Consider the following 26,779-nt stretch of genomic DNA (forward strand, 5'->3'; position numbering starts at 1 on the left):
TGTCCAAAGACACTAGAGACACTAGGGAAATTGCCAAGCAGCTTGGTGAAAAAAGGTCCACTGTTGGAGCAATCATTAGAAAATGGAAGAAGCTAAACATGACTGTCAATCTCCCTCGGACTGGGGCTCCATGCAAGATCTCACCTCGTGGGGTCTCAATGATCCTAAGAAAGGTGAGAAATCAGCCCAGAACTACACGGGAGGAGCTGGTCAATGACCTGAAAAGAGCTGGGACCACCGTTTCCAAGGTTACTGTTGGTAATACACTAAGACGTCATGGTTTGAAATCATGCATGGCACAGAAGGTTCCCCTGCTTAAACCAGCACATGTCAAGGCCCGTCTTAAGTTTGCCAATGACCATTTGGATGATCCAGAGGAGTCATGGGAGAAAGTCATGTGGTCAGATGAGACCAAAATAGAACTTTTTGGTCATAATTCCACTAAACGTGTTTGGAGGAAGAAGAATGATGAGTACCATCCCAAGAACACCATCCCTACTGTGAAGCATGGGGGTGGTAGCATCATGCTTTGGGGGTGTTTTTCTGCACATGGGACAGGGCGACTGCACTGTATTAAGGAGAGGATGACCGGGGCCATGTATTGCGAGATTTTGGGGAACAACGTCCTTCCCCTAGAGCATTGAAGATGGGTCTAGGCTGGGTCTTCCAACATGACAATGACCCGAAGAACTGCCAGGATAACCAAGGAGTGGCTCTGTAAGAAGCATATCAAGGTTCTGGCATGGCCTAGCCAGTCTCCAGACCTAAACCCAATAGAGAATCTTTGGAGGGAGCTCAAACTCCGTGTTTCTCAGCGACAGCCCAGAAACCTGACTGATCTAGAGAAGATCTGTGTGGAGGAGTGGGCCAAAATCCCTCCTGCAGTGTGTGCAAACCTGGTGAAAAACTACAGGAAACGTTTGACCTCTGTAATTGCAAACAAAGGCTACTGTACCAAATATTAACATTGATTTTCTCAGGTGTTCAAATACTTATTTGCAGCTGTATCATACAAATAAATAGTTAAAAAATCATACACTGTGATTTCTGGATTTTTTTTTTTTTGATTATGTCTCTCACAGTGGACATGTACCTACGATAACAATTTCAGACCCCTCCATGATTTCTAAGTGGGAGAACTTGAAAATAGCAGGGTGTTCAAATACTTATTTTCCTCACTGTATGAGCTGTATCAATGCTAATGTTGCCTTAAGAAGCACCAGTACCCAGTTTTCTCTCCAAATTGACCCTAATTTGTGGTGTCTGTTGTAGTTCTACTGAAGCTCTGTAAGATTAGACTGCACTGGATGAAGTGAGTAGCCTACAGGAGGTGGTTGACTGCAGCTGTGGTTGAATGCGGTCTGTTTTAGACCACAACTAGATCTCGGCTCTTAGTCACAGGTGACTCACACCTCTAATTGTTCACATTGTGTACATTCTGAGACAACAGTTTTCCCAGTTTCTCTTTTATTAACACATAGCACATGTGCTCTGCATATTTTCACATAAATCAAAATGGACAGGGGTACGTGTTTGTTTTTCGAACAGGGAAACCAAAGATCCTGGGTCTTTCTACACTTTTGCTTAGTAGGCTGCTGTTGACATTATACAAATTCAGCCATTGTTCACACGTCATTCAGGATTTTTAAAAATGAAGGATATTGGCCTGGATCTGAAAGGCTGGTTTACTGGAAACAATTATATGGTTCATGATAAATAAACATTTCATGGATGAAAATTAATTTGAGGCAAAGGTACACAGTCAGAGGTCATTCTGGCTTGTCACTGTGTCAGTCTCTGTGACATTCCTTGTGAGCAATGCAACACTTAGATTGACTTGTAAATCTCCCCGCTCATTTAAAAGAACCAGTTGTCTTTTTTGATAGATGCATCGTCTGTTTGTTTACTCCAAAACGCATTAGCTTGACCAACCTAAAACATTCAGTGCTTTGGTTTCATTTGAGGTAAAGAAGATTTCTGTCTTTCCCAGGGGACAACTTAAAAATAGTAAATAAATCTATTAATTAAAAAAAATTAAATAATACATAAGTTAATAACTTTTCGAGCAATTGGCAAATAGGCTATATAGACAATAATATAATACATGAATAAATCACTTATAAAATAGACATATTTAAAACTGATTAATGATTAAAATGTTAGTTAAATGTCACAAAATACTACATTAATCTATATTTATGCAATTGTCATGCAATTTCAATAATGATTTATCAGTTTATTATTTGTTACATTTAAATAAATGAACATAGTCCCACCTTATATTACGTGTATATAACTGAACTTACATTTAAATGAATAATTTGATCTAATGCACTTATTGTGTACATACATGTTTTTACATTGGTGATTAATTTCTGTAGTTACACCTATAATTACATTGTTGACTCTACCCGTAAACACAACATTAATTCTAACCCTACCACAAAACCTGTCTTAACCTTACCTGTATCCCACCGTAATAGAAGCGAAAGTGACCATAAAAGACCATAACTGCGTCTTTCATATCAGTATTTTTTTAATAAAATGATCATTTATTTTTATTTTGAAGTGATTTTCTGCCTGAGAGCGTCAACAAGATGGCTGCTGAATGAACTAACTTGCCTAAAAGGACTTTGAACTTGCTCCATCTCTTCCATCCAACAGAGTATCAGACTGCAATTAGCGATCCATGTTCTTTGATGCTGTTTGTGTTTGAGAACTTACCGAAGTGCAAGCGAAATCGTGATTGGCAACATAAATAAATGATGTGAAGTTTGTTTTTAACAGGAATTCGTTATTTTCCCCAATGTAGATATACCCAATGTGAACCACATTCAAGTAAAATATATAAAATATTTTTAAATACTTTATTTATACTTTGACAGTTACACTATCACCTGTAGTGTGTACTTCCATTTTTATTAGATGAATTCAGTTGGCGAAACGATCATGCATTTAAGGGTTAATGATCAGTTTTAGCCAAAATGTCGGTATTGGTGCAGCTTTAATTAACATGGATGCATCTCTCTTTCTGTGTCTCTTGTTAGTCACTAAAGGGCAGCAGGAGGAGACGGAGGACGCCTCTGCCGTGGCAGTTTCAGCAGAGGGGGAGGAAGAGGAGCAGCCGTCATCCCCTCTTCCTCCGAGCTCTGAGACGGGGGCGGCACAAACATCATCAGCCTCTGGAGAAGCTAAAAGCAGGTCAGAGCAGCATCCTCTCGCCAGGCTGAGTCACCGCCGGGCGTGGGAAGCGTGCGCTTGTGGACGTGTGTGAATGTTTGTGAATGGCTTCGTGTTTTAAGCCTTTTTGACTCTTGCGCCTTTCCACCAACATCTCAAAATGGAAGGTCAAACGATAGCACACGTGTGCTGAAGTATGTGACGCTGTTGGCTACCATTCTGTCTTTACGTGGGGGATGGGCACATGATCAGCTTAATAAAAGAGCATTCTGGGTAAAGAAGACTGCAGTGCAGGAAGCCTGGAGTAAGTGCTGCCGTGGCACAGCTCTCCAGCTCAGAGAGTTCACTGTGTATCTAGGAGCACAAAGATCAGAAACGTGCTACATTAGGCCAACTGCAGCATTCATGCAAATTTTCTGTTTCCATTCCCAAAATGTGTAATATGCTGTCAAGTACTGTATCCCACAATGCAGGGGGGACTTTGATTTACTCAATTTGACCTCTAATTTCTAGTGTGACATTACAGAGAAGTAATATTGACGATTTTTAGAATTACTGGCTATAAGTGGAATACTTCAGTCATTTATTGTTCAGAACAGAATAGTTGCGTACTACTTATACTGTATGTTGACTATTATTTTTTGCATAGAAACCGTAGGCATTGTGTACAATAAATATTTCAAACAGAAGTATGCTACATCAGTGGTTCTGGTTTGATCATTAATGACACAACATACCAGTTACGTAATATATTACGTATATTTTTGGTAATTTCATGACTTGCTAATTGACAACATAATAATTTCATTACATGCTCGTAATTTCTTTTGCGCTTTATTTATAATGAAGTTATATACAGCACGCGCCGCCGCATTTGCGCGTGCAATTGAAGAGTATGGTATCCCATACTCTTTATTTAAACTGTTTGACAGAAGAGTCAACGGCTTTCTCACACGTCTTTCAAAATAAAGGTCTTGCATCAACAAAACATAGAATTACGTTTCTTGTTATTTCTTTGACTGCACACTCCGTGACCTCCTGAAAACGGTCTTGTGAGCTGTTGAAAGCTGAGAAACACCGTGCTATATTGTCAAATCATGAGAAAAAAAGAGACTTACAATGGAACTTACAATTAAATTTACAATGGAAATCAATGGTCAAGTCAAGAGCATTGCATTATGGGATACCATATGCGCTGTTGCATACTCCACATTTTGGCAAGTGTAATATGTTAGTATGCTATTTTAAACATATTTAATTCTGGACACATCTTTTTCTTGGAGTCCCGTCTCTGGGTTTGTTGGTATGTATGCGCCATGTCTGTTTGTTTATGCTCTCAGCTGAATATGCCTCAATGTTGATGTTACACTACAAATTTAAGGTTCCCCTGCCACACATGCACAAACATACATAAACTCACAAATCCCTGTCCAAACAGTGAACTCACCACGGCCGCAGGTCTCCCAGGCTTCAGTCCATCAAAGGTTGCTAACAGACTGAAAGATGGCTTTTTAGGATGGACTCTACTGCCCATGAGGGCCAATGATGTGGGGACCAATTTTATATCTGAGGGCTGCTCAATATTTACTGTTTTCCTCCATAAGCTGTGATGTCAACACAACAAGCCTCACTGACAAAACTACAGAATTTTGAGGATTGTTGCAGTGACACTTTTTACACAGAAATCACGCACTCATCATCAAAAGAAATTTGATGTAGCGACATTGCAACACAAAAAATAACGTTTTGTCCATCAGTCTGTAGCAAATTGTGGCAGTTTTTTAATGTCATGATGATGTGATCATTTTCATCTGAAAGTTGTAAGATAGGAATTACTCATATTGCTGGCCGTGATTTCACTGTTGAATCTGAACTGTGTCTAAATGTTATGTAGCTATATTTTGCGAAGCTGTCTCCTCACTTTTATTCCAGTGAGGATATAGTGGAGTTCTGGTTCAATTGTTGAAAATTTTTCACAGACAAAAGACACAGCATGTGTGAATTCTAACACTCCCACATACTTTGATTTTGCAACTTGCTTTTTTCTCCTTTGAGTGTAACAGTCAGAGACTCTCAGGTAGAATCTATTGCAGTGTATTTCAATTTATTTAAAATGTATGGTACAAATTTAAATATATCAAATATTTTATTGTTATTGTTGATATTATTCCTTAAATGTTTTTTTTTTTTAGAAAGCCACAAGTTATCAAAAATTATCTTTATACATTTATTTATTTTTTTTAACAAAAACTGGGCATTCTAGGTTGCACAATTTCACTACTGTTATATTTAGTGATAGCTCATCCAAAAACGAAAATTGTCATAATTTACTCACCCTCATGTTGTTCCGAATCCAAACACATAAGCCTATATCATTTTAAAAATCATTATAAATGTAAAAGAATGACAGAGATAAACGATATCGTAGGAATCACTTTCACAGCAATTTTTTTCCCCAGTTAAACGATAAAAACATTGACAGCCAATTAGAATCCAAAAGTGTATTAAGAGCTTGAGCATTTAAAGCAAACAGAACGTTATCGTGCGTTGGTGTGGATGCTAATACCTATAGTTCTGTCATGAAACTCTAGGTGGGGTAGACTGATAGGTCCTTAACTCATTTGTTAGCGATCACATCATTATCTACATAGCGTAGCGAATTGGTTGCTGTTGCATCAACAGCCAATGAGTTGCAGGTCAACATTCAAATACTGGTCATGTTTGCTGTAGCAGTCTGCAGCGCGCTTTCAGAAACCCTCCCCCTTCCCCAGCTCCACCTGTATAGATCTGCTACAGGGGGTTATTTCATGCATGTTACATGTGCAGCAGCAGCAGCATGTCTTGCTCACAGCAATGTCTGTGAATGTATTGGCAGTAGCAAGTCTCAGTTTATTGCTCTGCAGCAGCGTAGCAGATCTATTCCGCCAAGACCAAATACATTAACATTGCCATATACATTGCCAATCTCTATTACCATACTAATCTCCCAAGAGTTGAATGACAGAAATATAGTTATCGTTGTAGTTATGAACACTCTTCAAACACATTGAAGCCTGACAACGGCCTTCTGCTGTTACTGTAAACCATGGTTTCACGGCACTTTTTGCTTTATTAAATATTGGGAACGATTTTCTAATTTGATCTATAACAATTAAGCGTGAATTTGGCATGCTGGGAGATCCAAACTGTCCTTTCAATAAGCCCCACTCTAAAAACATTTCTGGCCAATCCTACCTTAGCAACTGTTCTTGACTGACATTTTCTTGGACGAGCTTGTGTTCTTTTCTAATGCAAGTCTATGGTACATCTTTGTGTTTGGGTATTTTTAATAGCAATTTTATGGAAATCAACCAAAATATAATAAACTGTTGTTGACGCTCATAACAGTGGTACAAGATACCTGGAAAGGATATAACTGTTTTTTTATTTTTATATCTTTAAATAAATCCTGAGAAGTGCATAGTGTGATTAAGCAATGTATCAATCCTCATTCCAAAGATACATTTACTCCAAGTTTCAGTTGACAGTGAGACGCATTTGACTTGATACTTGATAATGAGTTTTTAATCATGTTATTGTGAAGTTTAATAGTTTCTTTAAATAGAAATGGCCGATAGAATGGTTTGCAATGTCACACACAATGCCAACCAAAAATAATATCCAATCAATTTCACAAGTTTATGAGCACATTTTACTGAAAATCTCTCAAAAATCTCCTGTTCACTCCTATTTTCTGTAAAGCTAGTCTGAATTAGCACTGACCGAGGGGGTTGGAGTTTAGCGAAGGGTCAGTTGTAATTATTTTCCTGCCGAAGTGTGAGATGCTGTTATATATAGTTTGTATGTTAAACATTGAGTGAATATTTTGTTGTTTTAAACTAAATGTAGCAATGTTCAGAACTACAACATGTGCCATCTCGTTTCATCCGCTAACCGCATTCCTCTCAACTCCTCACAGCGAACAGCTCTGTGCCTTCTGTTACTGTGGTGGTCGAAGCCTGTTGGGCCAGGGGGATCTGAAGCCATTCAGGGTCACGCCCGGATACGACCCTCCACTCCGACAATCCTCGACAGAAGAGGGCCATGACCATGACGACAAGAGTGGGGCTGCCAGCCAATCAGGGAGACACAGGGGCCCAGAGAGGTAAGCTGATTGGCCGGGGCAAGTGGGGCTGTTGTATGATATCAGCTGTGATGTGCAGTGTAATGTTTAAATGAGCTCAGCTAAATGGGGCTTCTCTCACGACAACACAACTCTCACGTTTCTTCTTCTTGGTCGGCCCCTGTGAAGTAGATCAGATGGTATTGGCCGTTGTCAGAGAGAGGAAAGTGTTACACGAGCCAAAGGATGTGCGTGTGTGTGTTTGCACTCTCTGTGACGGTGTATGTAAGGGCTGTTCTGAACGGGAACGGTAGGTCTGTTACAGGCAGCAGGGCGCTGATACCTGACGTCACTGGTTGAATCACCCTCATCTGGATGAAATTTCAGGCAGAGACTGAATACGGATCATTCCAGTTGAAAATTGCACTCATTGCTCTAGTATGTGTGTGTTTTTGCTTAATATCCTGGAGACAGACTCATGTGAAGCAAACAGTATTCGTCCTAAAGTGACCCTTTGTGTCGTCGTAGCAAATGGCAATGCTTATTTATCCCACATACTTTGATTTAAAGCACATTGTAGCTGTTCATTGAGTAGTAGTAGTAGTAGTAATAGTAGTAGTAGTAGTGTATACTGGCTTTCAAGTTATAAGTTTAATGTTTTTAAAGAAGTCTCTTATGCAAAGCTGCATTTATCTTGTGAAATATTATTACAATTTAAAAATGTAACCATTGTTTTCTATTTGAATACATTTTAAAATGTAATTTATTCCTGTGATGTCTAAGCTGAATTTTTAGCAGCCATTACTCCAGTATTCAGTGTCACTTGATCCTTTAGAAATTAAGGCTGCCCCCTAATAGTCGACTAAATGTTAATCGACGAGAAGAGGCCCAGTCGGACAAATTTTAATTAGTTGGTACTCGGTAGGAAAAAAAACTCCACAGGAAGTGGCAAAGTCACGCAGTCCATGATGAACAGATCATTAACAGGGCTGGTCCATGTGGTAATTATGTTCGGGCAGGAAATCCAAACCGTTCGCCTGTTATTCATCAACCTCAAAAATGGCTTATCTTTTGAAACATTAACCTAAATAAACCTAAATTAGTACAGCACTTACTGCATAACATTTAACTTAACGTGCATTTCTCTCTATAGGCACATGCACTAAACTGCGGAAGATGTCAGTCAGCAAGTCAGCGTCATCAAATTCATCTTTGCAGCCGAAACACTAGTTTATTAATAAGATATTAAAATGTTCAGGTGGTCTCCTTTCTTTCTTTTTTTCTCAACTGCACTTTATTTATATTTTAAAGGCTTGATTCTATGGTTTAGTATTTCTCTCTAACATAGAACAGTGCTAGCAATGTTACACATAATATTTTTCTCAGCCCTGAAACTCAAACCATGTTCCGAATCCACCAGCCAGTATATATGCGAGTAAATAAATTAATATCATAAATGTGCAACTAGTCAATTAGAAATTGGAGCTTGCCCATTTATTTATTTTGCGATATTGTCCAACTGACTGTATGTTATCAATTGCATATTTAATGGATAAATACAGTTAAACCAGTAATATTCTGAAATATTAAAAGAACTGTTTTCTATTTTAATATATATTTAATATATTTTAAAATGTAATTTATTCTTGTGATGGCAAAGCTGAATTTTCATCTGCAATTACTACAGTCTTTAGGGTCACTGTAGGTGTACGTAAAAGGAATATAAAAGATTATTGGCATACATTACCATTTATGTCGTCCTCCACATTGTGCACATAATCGAGCCTGTATTTTGCGTGTATGTAAGCAAACGCCTGTCATGCTTGAGTTACATTTAATGTCATAGTGCTATACAACCCCAATAGTATGGCATTAGCCGGATAGATCTAAATCCTGCGTCCTGTGCTTCATTCAGAAAGGTATAAACATGCACATGGCTGTTGGCTATTTGCTTTTCATATGTGGCTCTCTGCGAGTGTTCTCCCCTAGCTGATCATTACCCTGCAGCTATTGGGAGTCACAGAGCGAGATGTGAGACGCCGGCCCCAGCATGCGCTCAGTCCAACAAAGGGCCCTCTCCCTGCTCTCTCGCACAGCTGCCTAATTTGTCTTGGCTCTTTGGAGCCAATCAGCCGTCTCCCAGGGGCACGTGTGACGTAATGTGCTGCCAGTCTGATGTTGGCGGTTAGCCAGCCCAAGCTGAGCTTTGTCATCTGTGGCCCGCAGTATCGAGCAGCAGGTCTGAATGTGGAGTAGCTAGTCGGAATGGTGGAAAAACACAATTTAAAGAGAATGTTTTTGGTTCATTTACAGCAGCATGTTTTTTTTTGTTTTTTTTTATGAAGCCTATTTTAAAAAAAAAGTTTTTTGATTTCCATTATGACATTATTTTTATGTCAGTTATTCTCTTTTTTTCTGTTTTCTCTTGTTGTTGTTTTTCCTTTTGGCAAACATTATAATCATTTATAGGTATGTGCATGAAGCCGAATACTTTATACGGGCACATCCCTAATCATTAACCTTATGATAAATAGTATATATACCTATATATATATATCTTGAATATACAAATTGAATATTTTATTGTTCATGTTCATTTAACGTTCTCACATAAAGATTCATTTTGCTGTCATCTAACACTCAAAGTTAACATAAAATTATACTAAAAATGTATTTAATACCACTATTAAATGTAATATTTAGCCATTTCAAAATGAATATCCACTTTTCATAGTGTGCATTATAATATTGTTATGCCTAAGTTCGCATGTAGCATTTAAAAGAATGTTAAACATGTTTTTATTTATTAGTGTTAATGTGTTATTTTTAATTTATTAAGACAAAATATAATTGAATTGTAAAATTATTAATTGATCAATCACAACATCATTGGTATATCAGTTTTGGCGCATCCCTACTTCCGTTTTGTGTCACTGTGGTTCAAAGAAAAAAAATGTAGCATGCCACATGAAGCTCTTTCACCACTGCATGGTACCTATATGTTATCAAATGTGTTATTTATGGAAACCTGTTTGTTTGTGTTGGTTTCCATGCTCGTGATATTGATTTTGCCTAGTGTACATCATTTAATTGCTTTGTTGGGTTATGTAACATAGCATGAAACCCCATTTGTATTTCCAGTATGAGCACTACTAGGTAAAATAATACAGCACTCAGAAATTATATTTCGTTTCATCCTCATTTATTGTCATGGGATTACATAGAATGTCAGTCAGCAGCACACTCTGCGTTTGAAATCACAGTTGACCCCTCGTATATGTCAGCCGTCCCAGCAGGTGGATAGGGGAGGGGTATAATGAGATGCGCCGAGCTGTGATGGATGCATTTTTGCCCCATGATGTGTTTACGATGAGTCATTTCTGTGTAAGTGGTTAATCAATCAGCACCATCCCACGCAACCCCCCCACCCATTCCTAAATTAAAATGGCTGTGAGTCAAACCCCTCCAGTGCCTGAATGTCAAGAATAAATTAACACTCTCCTTGTGCCTGTGGTTCATGATAGAGGGCCAACAGTAATAGAGATCATGTTCACATTCATCTCACTCTATATATGGTCTATAGAAATTAAGCCTGTGAAACTTTTTAATTGAATTTAGTTCATGATGTGCTGATTAATTAATATAAAAAAAAGGCTTATAATATTTTATTTCTATAACACTGTACAGCGACCTAGGAATTTGCAGGTGTTAGTAAAAGCTAATGGAGAGATGCAAATGCCAATTTTCAATGTTTTTTGCTGCTCATTCCATCATTAGTGGTGTAAATTTAAAGGCAGAGCAGCCAGACACAGATTGTTTGGGGAATATTTGGAATTAGATGCAGTTAGGTGATCTAATTTGATATTTGGCAGAGTGACATTGTAGCATATTTTGCAAATAAGCTGGTGCCCGACCAATAATGGTTCTGTAAATGTTCCATGTTTAAAGGGAATATATTTTGGAAAATGCTGTTACTTGTTTTCTGTGGCAGTGTGGTTGCACTATTATTAATTGTTATTACAGAAATAGTCCATTTGTATTGCTCCTTGATATAATATTTGATCTTTTCATTAACTTAGAAAACCATTGTTGGTTTGAGACATCTTCATTTGCTCTTCCTTCTCTTCTGATACCATGTCCCAACAAGGCATGACAAAACAAAGTGCACCCTGAGTTTTTGTCCAAACCAGCTACAACTGTGACGAGCATTTTAGCAATGGAACATTCGGATGGTTTCCATTTTAGTTGCATCTTTCTGGGTAGCCCGTCTACAGTGAAATCTCATTGGTCCAAAATATTGGTCAACACACCTGCACTGTTTATTAAGGTGAAATGTCTTAAAGATACACTATGTAACTTTTGGCCCTCTAGCCGTTAAAAAACGTTTGCATTTTGCGGAAGAACATTGTTTTGGTTGTGCTTATTCAATCAATTTTGCAACCCTTTTTCTTGGCGGTGTGAGTAAATTTTGTTAGAGGTCACAGTGGTGTGATCACCACATTGCCCAACTGATAAGAGCTGCCATTTCTGTTGTATTATGAAAAACATCAAGTGGCAAATGAAACGTTTGAGCTGCACAGCGCTGACGGCTTATTAGCTCGGATGAATATTAGACAGTGAAGCACGAGTTCAGAACAGGTTTACTCGTTGACCGATTTTGATCACATGACACCGTTACTACACAGCGCTGAGAAATCCAATGAGAAAGCGCTTGAATTCGTCGCATCACTAATAAAATCGCTGCGACATCTAGTGAGAAGCATTCAAATTCTGCTCAGATTTCTGTTATAAACCATATCATATCAAACAGCCCAGACGTGGAAACCTGGAGAAACATTGTGCCGTGAACAAACAAGTTATAGAAGGCTTTTCAGTCCACAAATCACCAACATTCACCATAGATTCAATGTAGTTACGCTAACTGTAACCATGGTTTTGTGGCAGAAATAGTCGAATGTTTTGACGTTTTGACCTTTTGAGAGTGAAATTCAAGGACTTCTCAAGGACTTTCAATTGCTTCACACTTTTTCTAGCACTACAAAGCTCTAAATACTATCCAATTTAAATGTTATTTTTAATGTGATGTTCAAAAATAAAAAATATTTAAAGTTTTTAGGTTTTTACAAGTTTCTGTTTTTAATAAGTTAAATCTCAAATTAAGCTCAGTGCTTTATTGTCAAATTTGCATATTATTAGTTGCTGCGCTTATTAATGCAAAACAATAGCCATTTTATGATTAAATTACCTTTATGATTAAAAATCCCCCGACTCATTATTTAAATTTAGTTCATTTGTTACGTAGTGCACCTTTAATTTCATTCACCACATAAAAATGCAAAAATAATGACTGTTTTCAAACAAGATCACTTTCCCCCGTCTGCAATTGGTTGGACAAACAGATAATCATGGTTAGGACATGGTGTGAGACTAAAACCTGATCACCACTAATCACTCTGTGTCTGTCTTCAGTGTCGGGGCAGAGGAAGCAGGAGGCAGATTCTGGGATGAGCTCAGCCACGTCGGCCTGCCAGACGGCATTGATGTCCGAACACTCTTTGAGGAGTCAGGTAAGCACTTGTTAAAAACTTCACCAAGGCACATTCAGAGAAAAGCAAACTGTAGAAACAATGTTGTCTAGACTGTAGTTTTGAGTGTTACTTTTAAGTAATAAAGATTTTATAGAAGAAAGTGTAGTTTCTATAAAGAAACCAGGTTTCACTCTCATATCAAGCGGTTGAAAACAGAGATGATTTAAAGAAACTAAAAAAAGCAGGCTTTCAGAAAGCAGCCTAAAACTACAGTGTAGTCAGATACATGAAACTTATTTGAGGTGAGGACCAGAAATTTGCTAGTCCAATAAAATGAACTTGAACTGCTGCTCTGCCAATAAATATCTGCACTAAGTTGGTCAGAAAGGGATCATTCCAAATTTGGGTGACTTTATTCTGTGAAACACAAAATGAGAGTTTTGGCAGAGTGTCTCCTTTTATGTTTAACAGATGAAAGAATATAATAAAATTTGAAAAGACTAGTAAATTATGAAATTTCCCATGCCATCTTCTAATTCCTTGTCCAACTTTCTTGTGTTGGCAGGTCAGTGCTGGGCCCATCAAAGCTGCGCGTTGTGGTCAAATTTTGTGTGTCAAGCGGAGGATCAATCACTGCTAAACGTGGACAAAGCCATCCACTCAGGGAGCACAGAGGTATGCTGGGATAACTCGTTCATGTTCATCTTGGCTGAAGCATGCAAGAACTCGTGAATAAAATAATGACTGTAAACATGCAAATATTACATCACCTCTCTGGAGAACTTGAAAGGTTATGCAAATGAGGGTTAAAATGCTCAGCTCTCTCTTAATGGTGTTTTTTCCCCCTCCTTTTATTGATTGACCATAATGTGCCTGTATTTTAATTTTATGACAGCTATCTTTCCTGAAACTGTTTTTAGAATTTGTCCTTAATGGCTTCCACCAGATTATGTAGTGTTTTTGATGCTGGCCCCTATTATCTGCTTTTTATTATTATTATTATTACTTTATATATATATATATATATATATATATATATTTCTGTGTAGCTTTAAAAAAAAAATATTTCAGTTTTAGTGATTTTAGTATTTCAACTTATTTTATTTATTTATTTATTTATTCGACTTATTTTATTTATTTATTTTACTTAGATGTCAAGGTGACATTTCAGATTTTTATATTTTATTTGATTTCAGCTTTATCCCAATTACCAAAAAAAAAGTTTCATGGTTTTAGTAAATAATAACAAGTTATAGTAATTAATGATTTTGTGGAAATTAATTATTTCATTATTACTGTTTTTTGATAATCCAGTTAATTTATTATATTACTAATTCAATGTATGATTTTTTTGGACACAAACCAAAGAATAACATTACAGTTCCAATATAATCAGTATAATATAATACAAAAATGTATTTCTGCCCAGCCCTAATTTTTAGTTTATATCTTGCTCTTGTTTTAAGGAGTAGTTCACTTTAAAATGAAAATTACCCCATGATTTACTCACCCTCAAGCCATCCTAGGGGTTTATGACTTTCTTCTTTCAGACGAATAGAAACGGAGTTATATAAAAAAAATATCCTGGCTCTTCCAAGCTTGATAATGGCAGTGAATTGCAACCAACAGATTGAAGCTCAAAGAAGTGAATCCATCCGTCGTAAACAAACTCAACACGGCTCCGGTGGGTTAATGAAGCAAAGCGATGAGTTTGTTTAAGAAAAATATTCATATTTAATCAAAACGAACGAACATACGGATTCGACTTAAGTCTAAGCGCAACTTATGCGAGTAATGCGATGCACTGCTGATGTTCGCGCTACGCCATGACGCACTACGCTACTTCCGACGTCATAAGTTGCGTAAGTTGCGCTTTATACGTAAGTCGACTGCGAATGGTCGTTTGTCTGGAAGCTAGAATTTTACATGTTAAATATGAATATTTTTCTTACACAAACTCATCGCTTTGCTTCAGAAGGCCTTTATTAACCCCCCAGAGCCGTGTGGAGTTTGTGTATGACGGATGGATGCATGTTTTTGAGCTTCAACGGTTGCAATTCACTGCCATTATTAAGCCTGGAAGAGCCAGGATATTTTTTAATATAACTGCGATAAACTCATATACACCTAGTGAGGTGTGAGTGAGGGTGGGTAAATCATGGGGTTATTTTCATTTTAAAGTGAACTACTCCTTTAATATCACTCTAATGACACCTGTTAGAGTTCTTCATATACCTGCTGACTCTTACGGCCATGCTGCTGCGTTTCTCTGAAAGACTAGAGTTGGATGAGAGCTCTAACTGGCTGCTAAAGGTCGCCGTTGATCAGTAGTGAAATAGAAAAGGTCACGGCACTCAAAGGGGCAGCGGCGTCATCAGCTTCATCACTTAACACCCCCCATGCAGCAACTCCTTCGAATCACATTCCTTAATAGCGCTCTGCCATTTAATCTTGTGAATTTACAGCAACGCTGCATTTAATGGTAAATGCCAGTTGAGAGCTCAATTAATACGTGTGTGTGATTTGTACGGGTGGCTCGCCAGATCGACATGCTTTAGTGGAATCCCCCTTAGATGGATGTGCATAAATCGCGCACTGCTCCATTTGAAGGCATGTCTTATCAAAATCCATTTGCTGTGGGTGCGGAACAACTTGAGGTGTGAAACAAAATGCGCAGTTAACAAGACGCGGAGAGCAGCTGTAAACATGATGGCTGAGGACATGTCAGGTCTGGACTCATCTTGCAGTGTTGGTTGACTTTTAGCGTACATCTGGTTTCTGAGGAGCTCATTAAGCAGGACGATGGACAGAGACGCAGAACAGATCGATTCAAATAGAAAAAAGGGAACATTGGCCTAGTGCTGGTTTTCAGAGGGAAATATGTAAGTGTTTTCAGGAAGATGTTATGGGTTACAGTTATAGTTTATGCAAATTGGAACCTAACATTAGGGAAGACTACATCTGGCCCATGAAACAACCTGCAATGTCGGCAGGAGTTAATGAAATGCAACTGTAGAGCTGAGATGTGTGACCTCTAAGGAATTACACTCTTTTGCTCTCCCTGAATATTTATTAGGAATCGTCTATCCGCTCTCATAGTACAGGTTTGAAAGGTTATGTAATTCGCAGCGAGGCCACAGTGACAGTTGTTATTGTAAACAGCCATTATTTCACAATTATTGTGTTGTCTGAGGTCTTGCATGGCATGCTCCAGCTGCTGGTTTTTGCCAGTGGTTGTTGAGTGCTGCAGGCATTTAATGAGGGTAGATGTGGGTATTGTTGTAAAAAAAAAAAGTTACATTATATCAACAAGTTTCAGTTATTAAGAAAATACTTTAAATATAAGTAAATTAACGTAGATACTGTTCAAATTGAATGCCCTTAATGTTGTGGCAATTTTTCCCTGTGGTTCCGAAAATGGTATTGAATATTAATATTTTTCAAGGTATAATATCAAAATGAGAAATTCCAGAATTTTTGATAACACTAATACTGAGAGTTTGACAAGTATGGTGAAAAGTATGGAGAGAATATAAATATGATTAGAACTTTTTTTATGGTGATAAATATGATGAGAGGGAACTTTGAGCCAATGAAAATGTTGTCATCATTTACTAAACCTGATACTAAGAGCGTACATTTAGTATGATAAAAGTTTAGGTATGATTAGGGTTAAAGTTTAGGTACTAAAAAATAATGCCTGATTTATTTAAACATGCTGACTGCGTTGTTTCCCCCTGTGGTGAAAATCAAGTTTTTAATGTTGTTTATATGTCTATGTGGTGTTTTTAATATGCTTTAATACAAACCATGTGCAAATTCATAAGTAAACACCATTGCTGGGTATTTTCTCTTTAAAACTGCGGTGAACTAAAGACAGTAATGTGTTGTTTTATGTCTATGTGGTGTTTTTGATATGCTTTAATACAAACCATGTGCAAATTCATAAGTCAGCACCATTGCTGGGTATTTTCTCTTTAAAACTGCAGTGAACCAAAGACACGTTCTCAAAAACGCGATTTTAAATCGCAAACTACCTTGTAACCAATCATGTCAGTGCCGGCGGGCTTTAGCATGTCATTAACAGCGAAGCCAGGTTATCCCGGTATATTTTTCTGTTGATATGAAAAATCGGGTACATTTTTATCAATATAGCGGGTACATTACGTATATTGCGATGTTATGATGAACTATATGTGTTTCTCCACTGACATTCTGAGTTGTTCAGAGCATTTCTGATGATTTTTAGAAGGCAGCTGTCTGACTCTGAGATGGCGAACGAGAACATGGTTTGTGTAACATTAGCAACATTATTAGCTATTTGATAACATAGTCAAGCAAAAGGCTAATCATATTAATTACCATTATGTGTCCGACGTTGTGAATAGCGATACCATTGTGCAGCGTTTACCGCAGTGGAGGCGGGGCTAATAAGCATATTCATGGATCCACATATTCTATATGAAGCAAGGGTGTAGAGTTACATTCAATCTATTTTAAGGCATGTAGAATTTTTTGGTCACAGGAAAAAAACGTTTAAAATATGTAATTTTGGTGATCAAAAATGAGTTTGAGGGATACAATTGACTACAGGGGGACTCCCAGTTCACTAATGGAATTATGCAAATCCAGTAAATGCCCCAATTTGCTCATCGCACTGTAAAATATATTTTGTTGTTTCATCTTTAAAAAAAAAAAATTTTTAGGTTGTCAACTTGAAATGTGACATTGTATTAAGTAACTTGGATATTTGAGTTATCTCAACAAGTGAAAGTTATTCTAGCACTACATTTTAAGTTGTGATAGCTAATTGCAACAATCTTGCAGGCTGTTAAGCAGAGTTCTGTGGAGGATGCAGCAGGCTACTGCAATCTGCTGTACTTTACTCTCTATACAGATGCACCACTCTCATTCAGACACCTGAATCAGCTCTTTAAAATGCAGTGCACTTGACTTATTGCACGTCTAGATCAAAGTGACTTAATTTCAATACACATGCCTCTGAGATACTGCACACAATAGCGTGTGCAGTATATAACTTTAGTGAATTGGTCCCCCTCCTCTGTGGTCTGTGGGAGATTACAGGCATAATAGGATAATTACACCTCAGTCAGTCTGTCATCGATGTGGTTTGTCACAGCTCTCGGTAGCTGTTAGTCTGACCACAGGCATTACACTGTCAGCTTTCATGTCTCATTGTATAGATGTGTTTGGTTTAATATTAGTTGACAGAAATGTAAGCTTGAATGTTGATTGTGATGAGCAGTTAATGCATGTAAGGTTTCAATTAAGGACTATAGACTGTGTTAAAATAATTGATGCCCCCTCTTTTAACATGTTTTAGCATCAAAACTGGAGTCTGCTTTGTCAGTGGTCTCATCAATTATGTCTCATCTTTTATAGCATTGTGCATATTGTAAGCGCCTTGGAGCATCCATCAAGTGCTGTGAGGAGGGGTGTGATCGCTCGTACCATTACCCCTGCGCGGGGGCCGCCGGCACCTTTCAGGACTTCAGGAGGCGCTCTGTCCTGTGCACAGAGCACATTGAGTTGGCCGTCAGCAAATGTGAGAGCTGTCTTTATTACTATTAATTCATGCACTCTTGTAAAGCAACGCCTTGATGTAATATAAAAACACACTGTAATTTTCATTACATTAATTTTTGGACAAAAACACTCAAAATGATGTCAAAATTCCGGTTTTGTCGAGTATCCTAGTAAGCACTGTCTTAAATGAATTAAAAAGTGTTAAATTAACGTAAAAAGTCAGATCCTCGTCATGTGCGTCAGGTCTTAAAGTGACAGCAACCTAATGAACCTGTTGCTGTTTGTGTCATTAATGTTAATCAAAGAACAAAAGAAAATCACTCTTGACTGAATAAGTTTTGTAGCTTTAAAAAGGATTAATGCATATTTAATTTATAATTTATGCAGTGCAGACTGTACAGTGTGCAGATACCGAAATTATCCTATTTCTTTATATTTATCTGTTAGACCTACCTGAAAATCTTAAAGCACTGTTTACAAGGTTACATGGGTAAAAAAAAAAAAGCAAGGCAGGTAAAAATCTGAACCGGCCCGACTGGGCCAGTTGAAAAAAACCTTAGAGTTGAGCCCTGATATATTAAAGCCACAGCTAAATGTGACATTTATTTCAATAGGTTTATTTGAAGATTCTTTTAAGTTCCCTTAAATTAAAAGTTGTTATATTTTTTAAAGCCTATTAAATGTTAAAAGATTATAACTTTCAATTGTACCATATCATATACCATAGTGCTTAGAAAAAATATGCCATTAAATAAATATTTAAAATATTCTGTCTTTAAGATGTTTCTACATTATTTTGGAGATTCAATGTGAAAGTATTACAACATAAAAATATATTAAAAATTAAATTAGGTTAGGTGCGATTAATTTGCGATTAATTACAGAAAATCTGTGATTAATTCGGGGGGGGGGGGGGGGGGGGTTATTGATTGACAGCACATATTTTTAGATTTTGAAATAAGTCTCTTATGTTTCAAGGCTGGATTTATTTGATAAATAATACAGTAAAAAAACAGCAATATTGTGAAATGTTTTTCTTAACTATTTTAATATATTTTAAAATGCAATTTATTCCTGTGGTGGCAAAGCTGAATTTTCAGCGTTCATTACTCCAGTCTTCAGTGTCACATGATCCTTCAGAAATCATTCAAACATGCTGATTTGATGCTCAATAAATATTTCCTATTATTATCAGTGTTGAAAACAGTTGTTTAATGTTTTTGTGCAAACTGTGATAGATTTTTTTCAGGATTCTCTGATGAATAGAAAGTTCGGAACAACAGCATTTTGAAAATGCCTTTTGTGACATTATAAAAGTCTTTATCATCCCTTTTGATCAGTTTAATTCATCCTTGCTGAATGAAAGTATTGATTTCTTAATAAAAAAATTTTAAAAAATCCAAACGTTTATTTTCCACAATGTATGACTGGCCACATTTAATTTGATATTCGATATTGAAGTTAATTTAGCTTTTTCGTGGCCAAAGAAATCTAATTTGTCTTAGCCTGAATATTCTAGATGTTTCTGTTGTTTTTAAAATCCCATAGGATCTCATTGGTGACCAGACAACATAACAAATCCTTTAGGAATGCACTATACCATATTGGTTATCGGCCAATATTACATTGTTTTTATTAATCGTATCAGTCAATATTGGATATTTAATTGGATATGTAATATAGTAAAACATTTAATTTAATTGTATAAGTGATTGGATATTGGATTAGATTAGGTAAAGTGAGTATAATGAGACTAGAAGCTTGGATTTAGATGGTAAATAGGGTTCATGTTGATTTCTTGTCTCTGTCTCTCTCAGATGAAGAGGAGTCGAACTGTATATTGTGCGACAGCCCCGGGGATCTCCTGGACCAGTTTTTTTGCACCAGCTGTGGGTTGCACTACCACGGCATGTGTCTGGACATCAGCGTTACTCCTCTGAAGAGGGCAGGCTGGCAGTGCCCCGAGTGTAAAGTCTGTCAGACATGCAAGTGAGTTGCAGCCAAGCTTTGCCTTTTATTCTCCTCAGTCTGTATGACGTGCCTGCGCTGTTACTCATTCCTGTAGATTAATCCTCAATAGCTCATCTTTATTTGTTCATACATCCTTTGAGGTTGCAGTAGTTTGCTTTTCAGTGGAATAAACAGACACCTTCTCTTCTTGTCTTATATGGTCTTCTTAATTTATAGTCCCTAATAAGACACATTCAATTATATGCTGTATAAAAATCTGATGGGTGACATAGGTATGTCTACGTTAATCTGGGGAGTGGAGACATGTGAACGGTGTTTTTATTTCAACCTTACCGTTTTCCGTCGTTTTCCAAAAGCTTCTAATCCACGTTGGAAAATGCTTAAATCATCTTACAGCATATGTGTAAAATATAATAAAAGCTCACTGAGATGATACAGAAAGACCAGATGTAAAGTTCTCATGCTATTTTTCTGGCACAATCATTTTACTAGCAAAAAATATCCCACCACTTACTTGTGCGTCCAGGTCACACTCAATCGCCATTCTATGTATGGTTGAAAACGCAATTTCCCCCAAGTTTTGAAGTAGGACAACAATTGCGAGTGAATTTTTCTCTCATCTTTGCAGAAATGTAATATGAAGGTTGTACAAAGTAACATTTATCTTAAGCAACATTCAAGTGAATAGCACCATAGTATAAGCATAGACATCTATTGGTACAATATGCGTCACGTGACTAAAAATGTTTCATTGGTTTGGAATACCTCAGTCCACATTACAATGCAAAAACTGCGTTTTTAAATGTATCCATTTGGGAGAGCGTCTTTAAAAAGCTTGACAAAAAGGACGGAATGCCCAAAGAAGCGTTTTCAAATGTATTTGGATTAATGTAGACACAGCCATGGAGATTCATTAATTTAAGAAATTATGGGCCATTGGAATCAGTACAGAATTGACTGTGGACTTATATTTTTCAGGGAGCCTGGAGAAGACACTAAAATGCTAGTGTGCGATATGTGCGACAAAGGCTATCACACTTTCTGCATGCAGCCGGCTATGGACTCTATCCCCACCAACGGCTGGAGGTGTAAGGTATGGGCGGCTCTGGTAGACTTTGTTGTTGTCATGACAAAATATGTCCTATTTCTTTAATGCAGTATAGCTAATCATAGCTGTGTGCTTTGTAGAACTGCCGGATGTGTGTTGAGTGTGGCACCCGGAGCAGTGAACAATGGCACCACAACAGCCTACTGTGCCAAAACTGTGGTGATCAACAGGACACTACCCTCCCCTGCTCATGTCCCAGCGACATAGATCCCGAAGCCCACAAAGACCTGCTTTCTTGCCATCAGTGCAAAAGGTACATTCACTTTAAAGATCTGTACTCTGGAACAGGATTGTTCAATGTACCTTTAAGCCAATGGTGTCCAAACCTGCTCCTGGAGGGCCACTGTCCTGAAGTGTTTAGCTCCAAGTTTCTAGTGTGCCTTGGAAGACCTTGATTAGCTAGTTCAAGTATGTTTAATTTGGGTTGGAGCTAAACTCTGCAGAACAGCGGCCCTCCAGGAGCAGGATTGGACACCCCTGCTTTAAGCAGATCCAAACATTTTCCATATCTGGAACCTGATTTTGGATGCAGTGATAAGGTGAATCATTGGCTCCCTCTTTTTTTTCAGGTGGTTCCACCCAGAGTGTGAGCGACCAGGTGAAGGTCACACAAATGCCCAGCCCAAAGAAGATCACATATGTTCCAGCTGTAGAAACGCCGGCTTTGAATCAGATCCTGTGCGCACGGATGCAGAAGGAAACCAGGCGGAGACTCAATCACATGTGGACGTTGAAGAAGACGCACAGCTAGTTCCATCAAACAACGATCCTGAGCCTGCCAAAGTTCAAGACGTAGAACCTCATCAGCCTGTCAGCGAGATGCCCAGCGAAGAGAAGCAAATGGATGAAAAACAAATGACGGGTGAGACCAACTTTAGTGTCTGCATTGTTAAGGCTTGCAGTTATCATTCTCTTTCCTGCCACTTTCCTTGGAGTTTACCTCCAACACATTTGCCTGGAAGTTTCTAGTATTCCTGGAGGCATTGATTAGCTGATTCAGCTGTGATTAATTGGGTTTAGAGATAAGCTTTGCTGGATGGTGGCCCTCCAGGAGCAGGATTAGACACCCTTGCCCTAAAGTATACAAGTCAAGTCTTCGATTGCATGCTTAAACGGTCAAATACACACAGTCAGAAAAGGTTCCCGACCACGGTTCTCATCCGATAGTGTCAGTGCAGTCAAATCGATAACATTAGTGCTTAAATAGTATATTTTAATACCTTTTGATAGAGTACTGCCCCAGTGATAGCATTTGTACTATTTTTTTGTCCTGAGAATGTGTTGTTTAAATTTACAGATTGGCTGCCTTATTGCCTCTTTTTGAATGGCCCAACAAATCTAGTTTTTTGCCTTAGCATGAATCATTTAAATTAATCGTTTTTGTAAAGGCTTATTATTGGCTTGGTTTCTGAGAAACTTTTTGTGGTTTTGGAATGGAATCTTTAAAGTTTTTATTCGATTTCGGTGTCTTTTTGGCTTGGTGTTGGCTTTTTACCGTTCACTTACTTTCACAGTGGTCCAGTAACTGTGAGTCCAGCTGGGAGTCTTTGAAACTTGAGGACAGAGCTTGCTCTTTGAAGCACCCCAGTCCTTCAGGCCAGAAGCTGCTGAAGTGGAAGAGTAGACCAAAGCATCCCATAGGCCCACATGCCTCAGATCTGTCTGGATTAGCCTGGACTGGTCTTGAGGAAAGGGGTATTTGAAACTTGCCTGGACCTACTTTGCCTGGGGAAGGCTTAGACTCTATGAAAGTATTGCTTATGTGATATTTTCTGCTTATGTGCTTTCAAATATCTGGATAAAGTCTATAGTGATTCATTGAAATAGCTCATTATTAAATAAAAAATGACAGTCATGTCATCACGTTCCAAAGCCGTATGTCTTCCGTGGCATGCAATTCAATTTTCCACCTAAATACTGAAGACTGTCTCACTTTACAGACCTGCAGGAAGTTTTACTTTCCTGCCAATCTCCTCCATGTGTAATATTCCATCACAGCTTTGCGTTTAACCAGCTTTTGGTGTGCGGTACATTAACACCCCGCTGTCACTGTACAAATGCTCAGCACAGTGTCAGTAACTCAATTCCTCAACCTTTCGGAGAGCAGCTGCCCACAGGCCTTTTACAGCATTATTCGTCCTGGTGCAAATCTTTAGGTGTTGAGGTGAGAGATCTGGCCTCATCCCACGCTGGGTTCATGGTTATTTAGGGTGCCACAGGGCAGCCTGAACATGTGTGCTTGCATTATGCTGTGTGTTGTAGCTGTGCTTTGAAATGGTGCAATAGTGGAAAAAAAATATTCAGACAGAATGTGATATAAAGCATAAAGACTTGGTCCAAATCCAAGTTTGATTTCACCCTGTGCCCAAGCAGGTCCCTTTAATGCATTATTTGGGTTAGAGCCGCAGTATGGTTCCATCATCAGCCTCAGTGCCAGGATGAGGACTAGCGGCAGCTGTTTAAAAATATATCTAGATAACTAATCAGCAGGAGTTGCGCCATGCCATTAAAGTATTTGGCTTTTTTTTTTTTCTTAAACTTAAAGGGCTTTTCACCCAAAAATGAAAATTCTCTCAGTAATTGCTCACCCTCATGTTGTTCCAACCCCGTAAGCTAAACCAAACTTTTATTTTTGGCGGTTTGTTAGTTGTTAGTTTCATCTTTTATCAAATGTTTATTATCGATATTGTGGATTTATTTTTGTTGATACATTTCGATATCGATTTATCACCCATCTACTTTATGATGTCTATATAATTTATTTATTTATTTTTTTTGGAATTTTCAAATTTGTTACTTGGCCATAGGTGGTGGTTTGGATGATGCTGGATGAAGACGATGCCTTTACCGCAACTAGCTTTTTAAAGACTTCATGGCTTCTGCTCATTGGTCTTTGACCCTCACATCGATTTTAGAGTGGCTTGTTTACAGCAGAGAGTTAACCTTGTTCACCTTTGTAGATGATGCCCAATGGCTCTTGGTCCAGGGTGACTGGTCATTCTCTCTCTCTCTCTCTCTCTCTCTCTCTCTCTCTCTCTCTCTCTCTCTCTCTCTCTCTCTCTCTCTCTCTCTCTCTCTTCTTTTTTATCTCTTTCTCCATTACATTACATTAAATTACGTTACATGTCGAGATCTAGCAGTGTTCACCCATCAGAGAAAGTCCCCATATGTGCCTAATGGATTATGAATGAGAATGAGAGAAGCAAACCTTCCATGAAATAAACGTTACAGTTTATTTTGTAATTGTTTAATTACTTTAACTAATTAATTACAATTTTAAAAGCTTTCTTATTAAATGTTTTTAAAGACAAACTTAAAGGGTATGATGGATGAATGGTAAAGGCAATCTAAATGTAAAAAACAGAGGAAATGTGCAATTAAATATCCAATAATGTCTGATACCAATAAATTAAAAACGGGTCTAAAATCGGTCATTAACCTCTATGGTACCTATTGTGAATTTCTAACTCAAGAAAAAAAAAATATAACAACAAAAATACAAGAAATGGCCCTTTAACTTGACATTGGCATTGACATTAACATTAAATGAACTGGATGTATAACCGTCGTCTATTACCCAGAACCGACTTCATCTGACATAACAAACCTAAAAGTAGCAAATATCACTTCTTCCCGTAATTAAAAGATGTGCTGAATTACCGAAAGCATGAGCCATTATTGTATGCCTGTATCTTATCTCTATTAAAGCAGTCACAGGTCCAGATCAGAATCATGATCTATCTCTGCTCTTCTGATTAGAAAGAAACCTGCCCTCTAATTACTACAGATGGTGCTCCGCTAATGTCAGCCGCTCCGCACAATAGTCATTTAGTCTTCTGTGATTATGTGATTTCTGTAATGGTTGGTTATCTGTTCCTAGTGGAGATATGAGGTGATTGATCTGATAAGACCCTCAGGATCAATGACAAAGTGCCTGAGGTGGACATTTGTTGTTCCAGACATACACTGAACAGAAGAGAGCAATGTTATAGACAGTAAAAGGACAATCAAGTATGCGAAAGTGTAGTCAGAGACACAAATCAAACGTACAGCGTGTATATAAGGAGACACTGGATAAATTGTCCTAATAGGAGGTGAAGATTACCGTCAGTATTTGTGTACTGCTCAAAGCCATTTTATTCTCTTGAGCACAGTGTTTTCTGAAAAACACACATGCCATATGTGCCTGCGTTCACACTTTCCCCTGCACTTTTCTATCCTGTTGAGTTGTTTTTCCAGTCCTGTAATTATTTCCACTAGTGCTTAGAGCAGTTTGTATTACATAACATAAGTCAGGACACTCTATTGATTTTTTTTTTTTTCCCTCCTCTAGAAATTGGTGCAGACGCTAGTGGCGATTTAGCCAAGCCAGAGTCCAGCGAGACCTCACACCACAGCACAGAAAATGAAAGGACTTCAGGTACTTCATCTACTCTGTTTGCTTTCAGTGACACATACATATATTTAATATTATTGAAGATGCCCTTATCTTAACCATAACCAAGATCCTGTACACGTTAGTTGTTCAAAACAAGTGGTTGAGAATGAATTTGTTGAAAAATTCTAAAATCCTTTGACAGTTAAAGGAACATTTGATGATGACATTCGAGGACACTCGTCTTCCACAAGCAATTAACCAGTCCATAACCATAAATTCTGAAATAAAAATTGAAGTCAGCATAAAACAGCATTCACATCCCATTTTATTTATGTAATCTGACATATTTAGGGCAGGATATTCACCGAGAGAAAATGTAATCGGACGGATGTGATTTTGTACATTGGGATTCGGTCGTGAAAAGTGGATGTTGCATATCAGAATGGTTGTTAATTATACATTTTGATAAAGATTATGTAGAAAAATGTATTTCCTTTGTTTGGTTCAAGTAGTCTATAACAATAAATAAATAAATATATAAACAATTAGAAATACATTTTAAATTGGAAAGAAAAAATGCTATTTGACTTCTCTAGCTGTGTACTGCCCTGCTTTACTATTAAAATGTCTCTTGTATGGTAAATTGCTTGTGTTTTTCCACTTTGGATTAACACATCTTCTGAATAAATGAATGTACATTTAATTTAAGGTTGATTTAATCGAACATTAACATAATTTTTATTGCATGTATTTAAATGCATAACATTTTCTCTAATGTCCACTTTGCTTTCACAGGCCAACAAAATACATTTTATTGTATCTGACCAAATGTATAAGCTCGTCATTTCTTTTCTTTTCCTTATTCTTTTTTTTTCCAGATTACTATTCACCAGGTTACATTTACAAGACATTTTTTTTTTTTTTTTGTAGTGTCTAATGTACAAATAATCCATTAACTCTCTCAA

At 37.6% G+C, this 26,779-nt stretch overlaps 1 protein-coding gene across 6 annotated transcripts in view; it reads left to right on the plus strand.

The window, feature by feature from the left end:
• Positions 1-26,779, plus strand: part of kmt2cb (lysine (K)-specific methyltransferase 2Cb) — a 104,961-nt gene that overhangs the window by 22,495 nt on the left and 55,687 nt on the right. For all 6 annotated transcript variants that reach the window (XM_084118800.1, XM_084118797.1, XM_084118799.1 and 3 more), the window contains 10 exons: positions 3,048-3,201; positions 7,139-7,324; positions 12,752-12,849; positions 13,376-13,485; positions 18,214-18,376; positions 20,175-20,346; positions 21,307-21,421; positions 21,517-21,689; positions 22,006-22,298; positions 25,770-25,856. In XM_084118800.1, coding sequence (XP_083974926.1) covers positions 3,048-3,201; positions 7,139-7,324; positions 12,752-12,849; positions 13,376-13,485; positions 18,214-18,376; positions 20,175-20,346; positions 21,307-21,421; positions 21,517-21,689; positions 22,006-22,298; positions 25,770-25,856 — 1,551 coding nt within the window. The remainder of the gene's footprint in view (positions 1-3,047; positions 3,202-7,138; positions 7,325-12,751; positions 12,850-13,375; positions 13,486-18,213; positions 18,377-20,174; positions 20,347-21,306; positions 21,422-21,516; positions 21,690-22,005; positions 22,299-25,769; positions 25,857-26,779) is intronic.

The sequence above is a fragment of the Abramis brama genome (assembly GCF_963993115.1).
Source record: "Abramis brama genome assembly, chromosome: 7".
In the NCBI taxonomy this organism is placed as follows: domain Eukaryota; kingdom Metazoa; phylum Chordata; class Actinopteri; order Cypriniformes; family Leuciscidae; genus Abramis; species Abramis brama.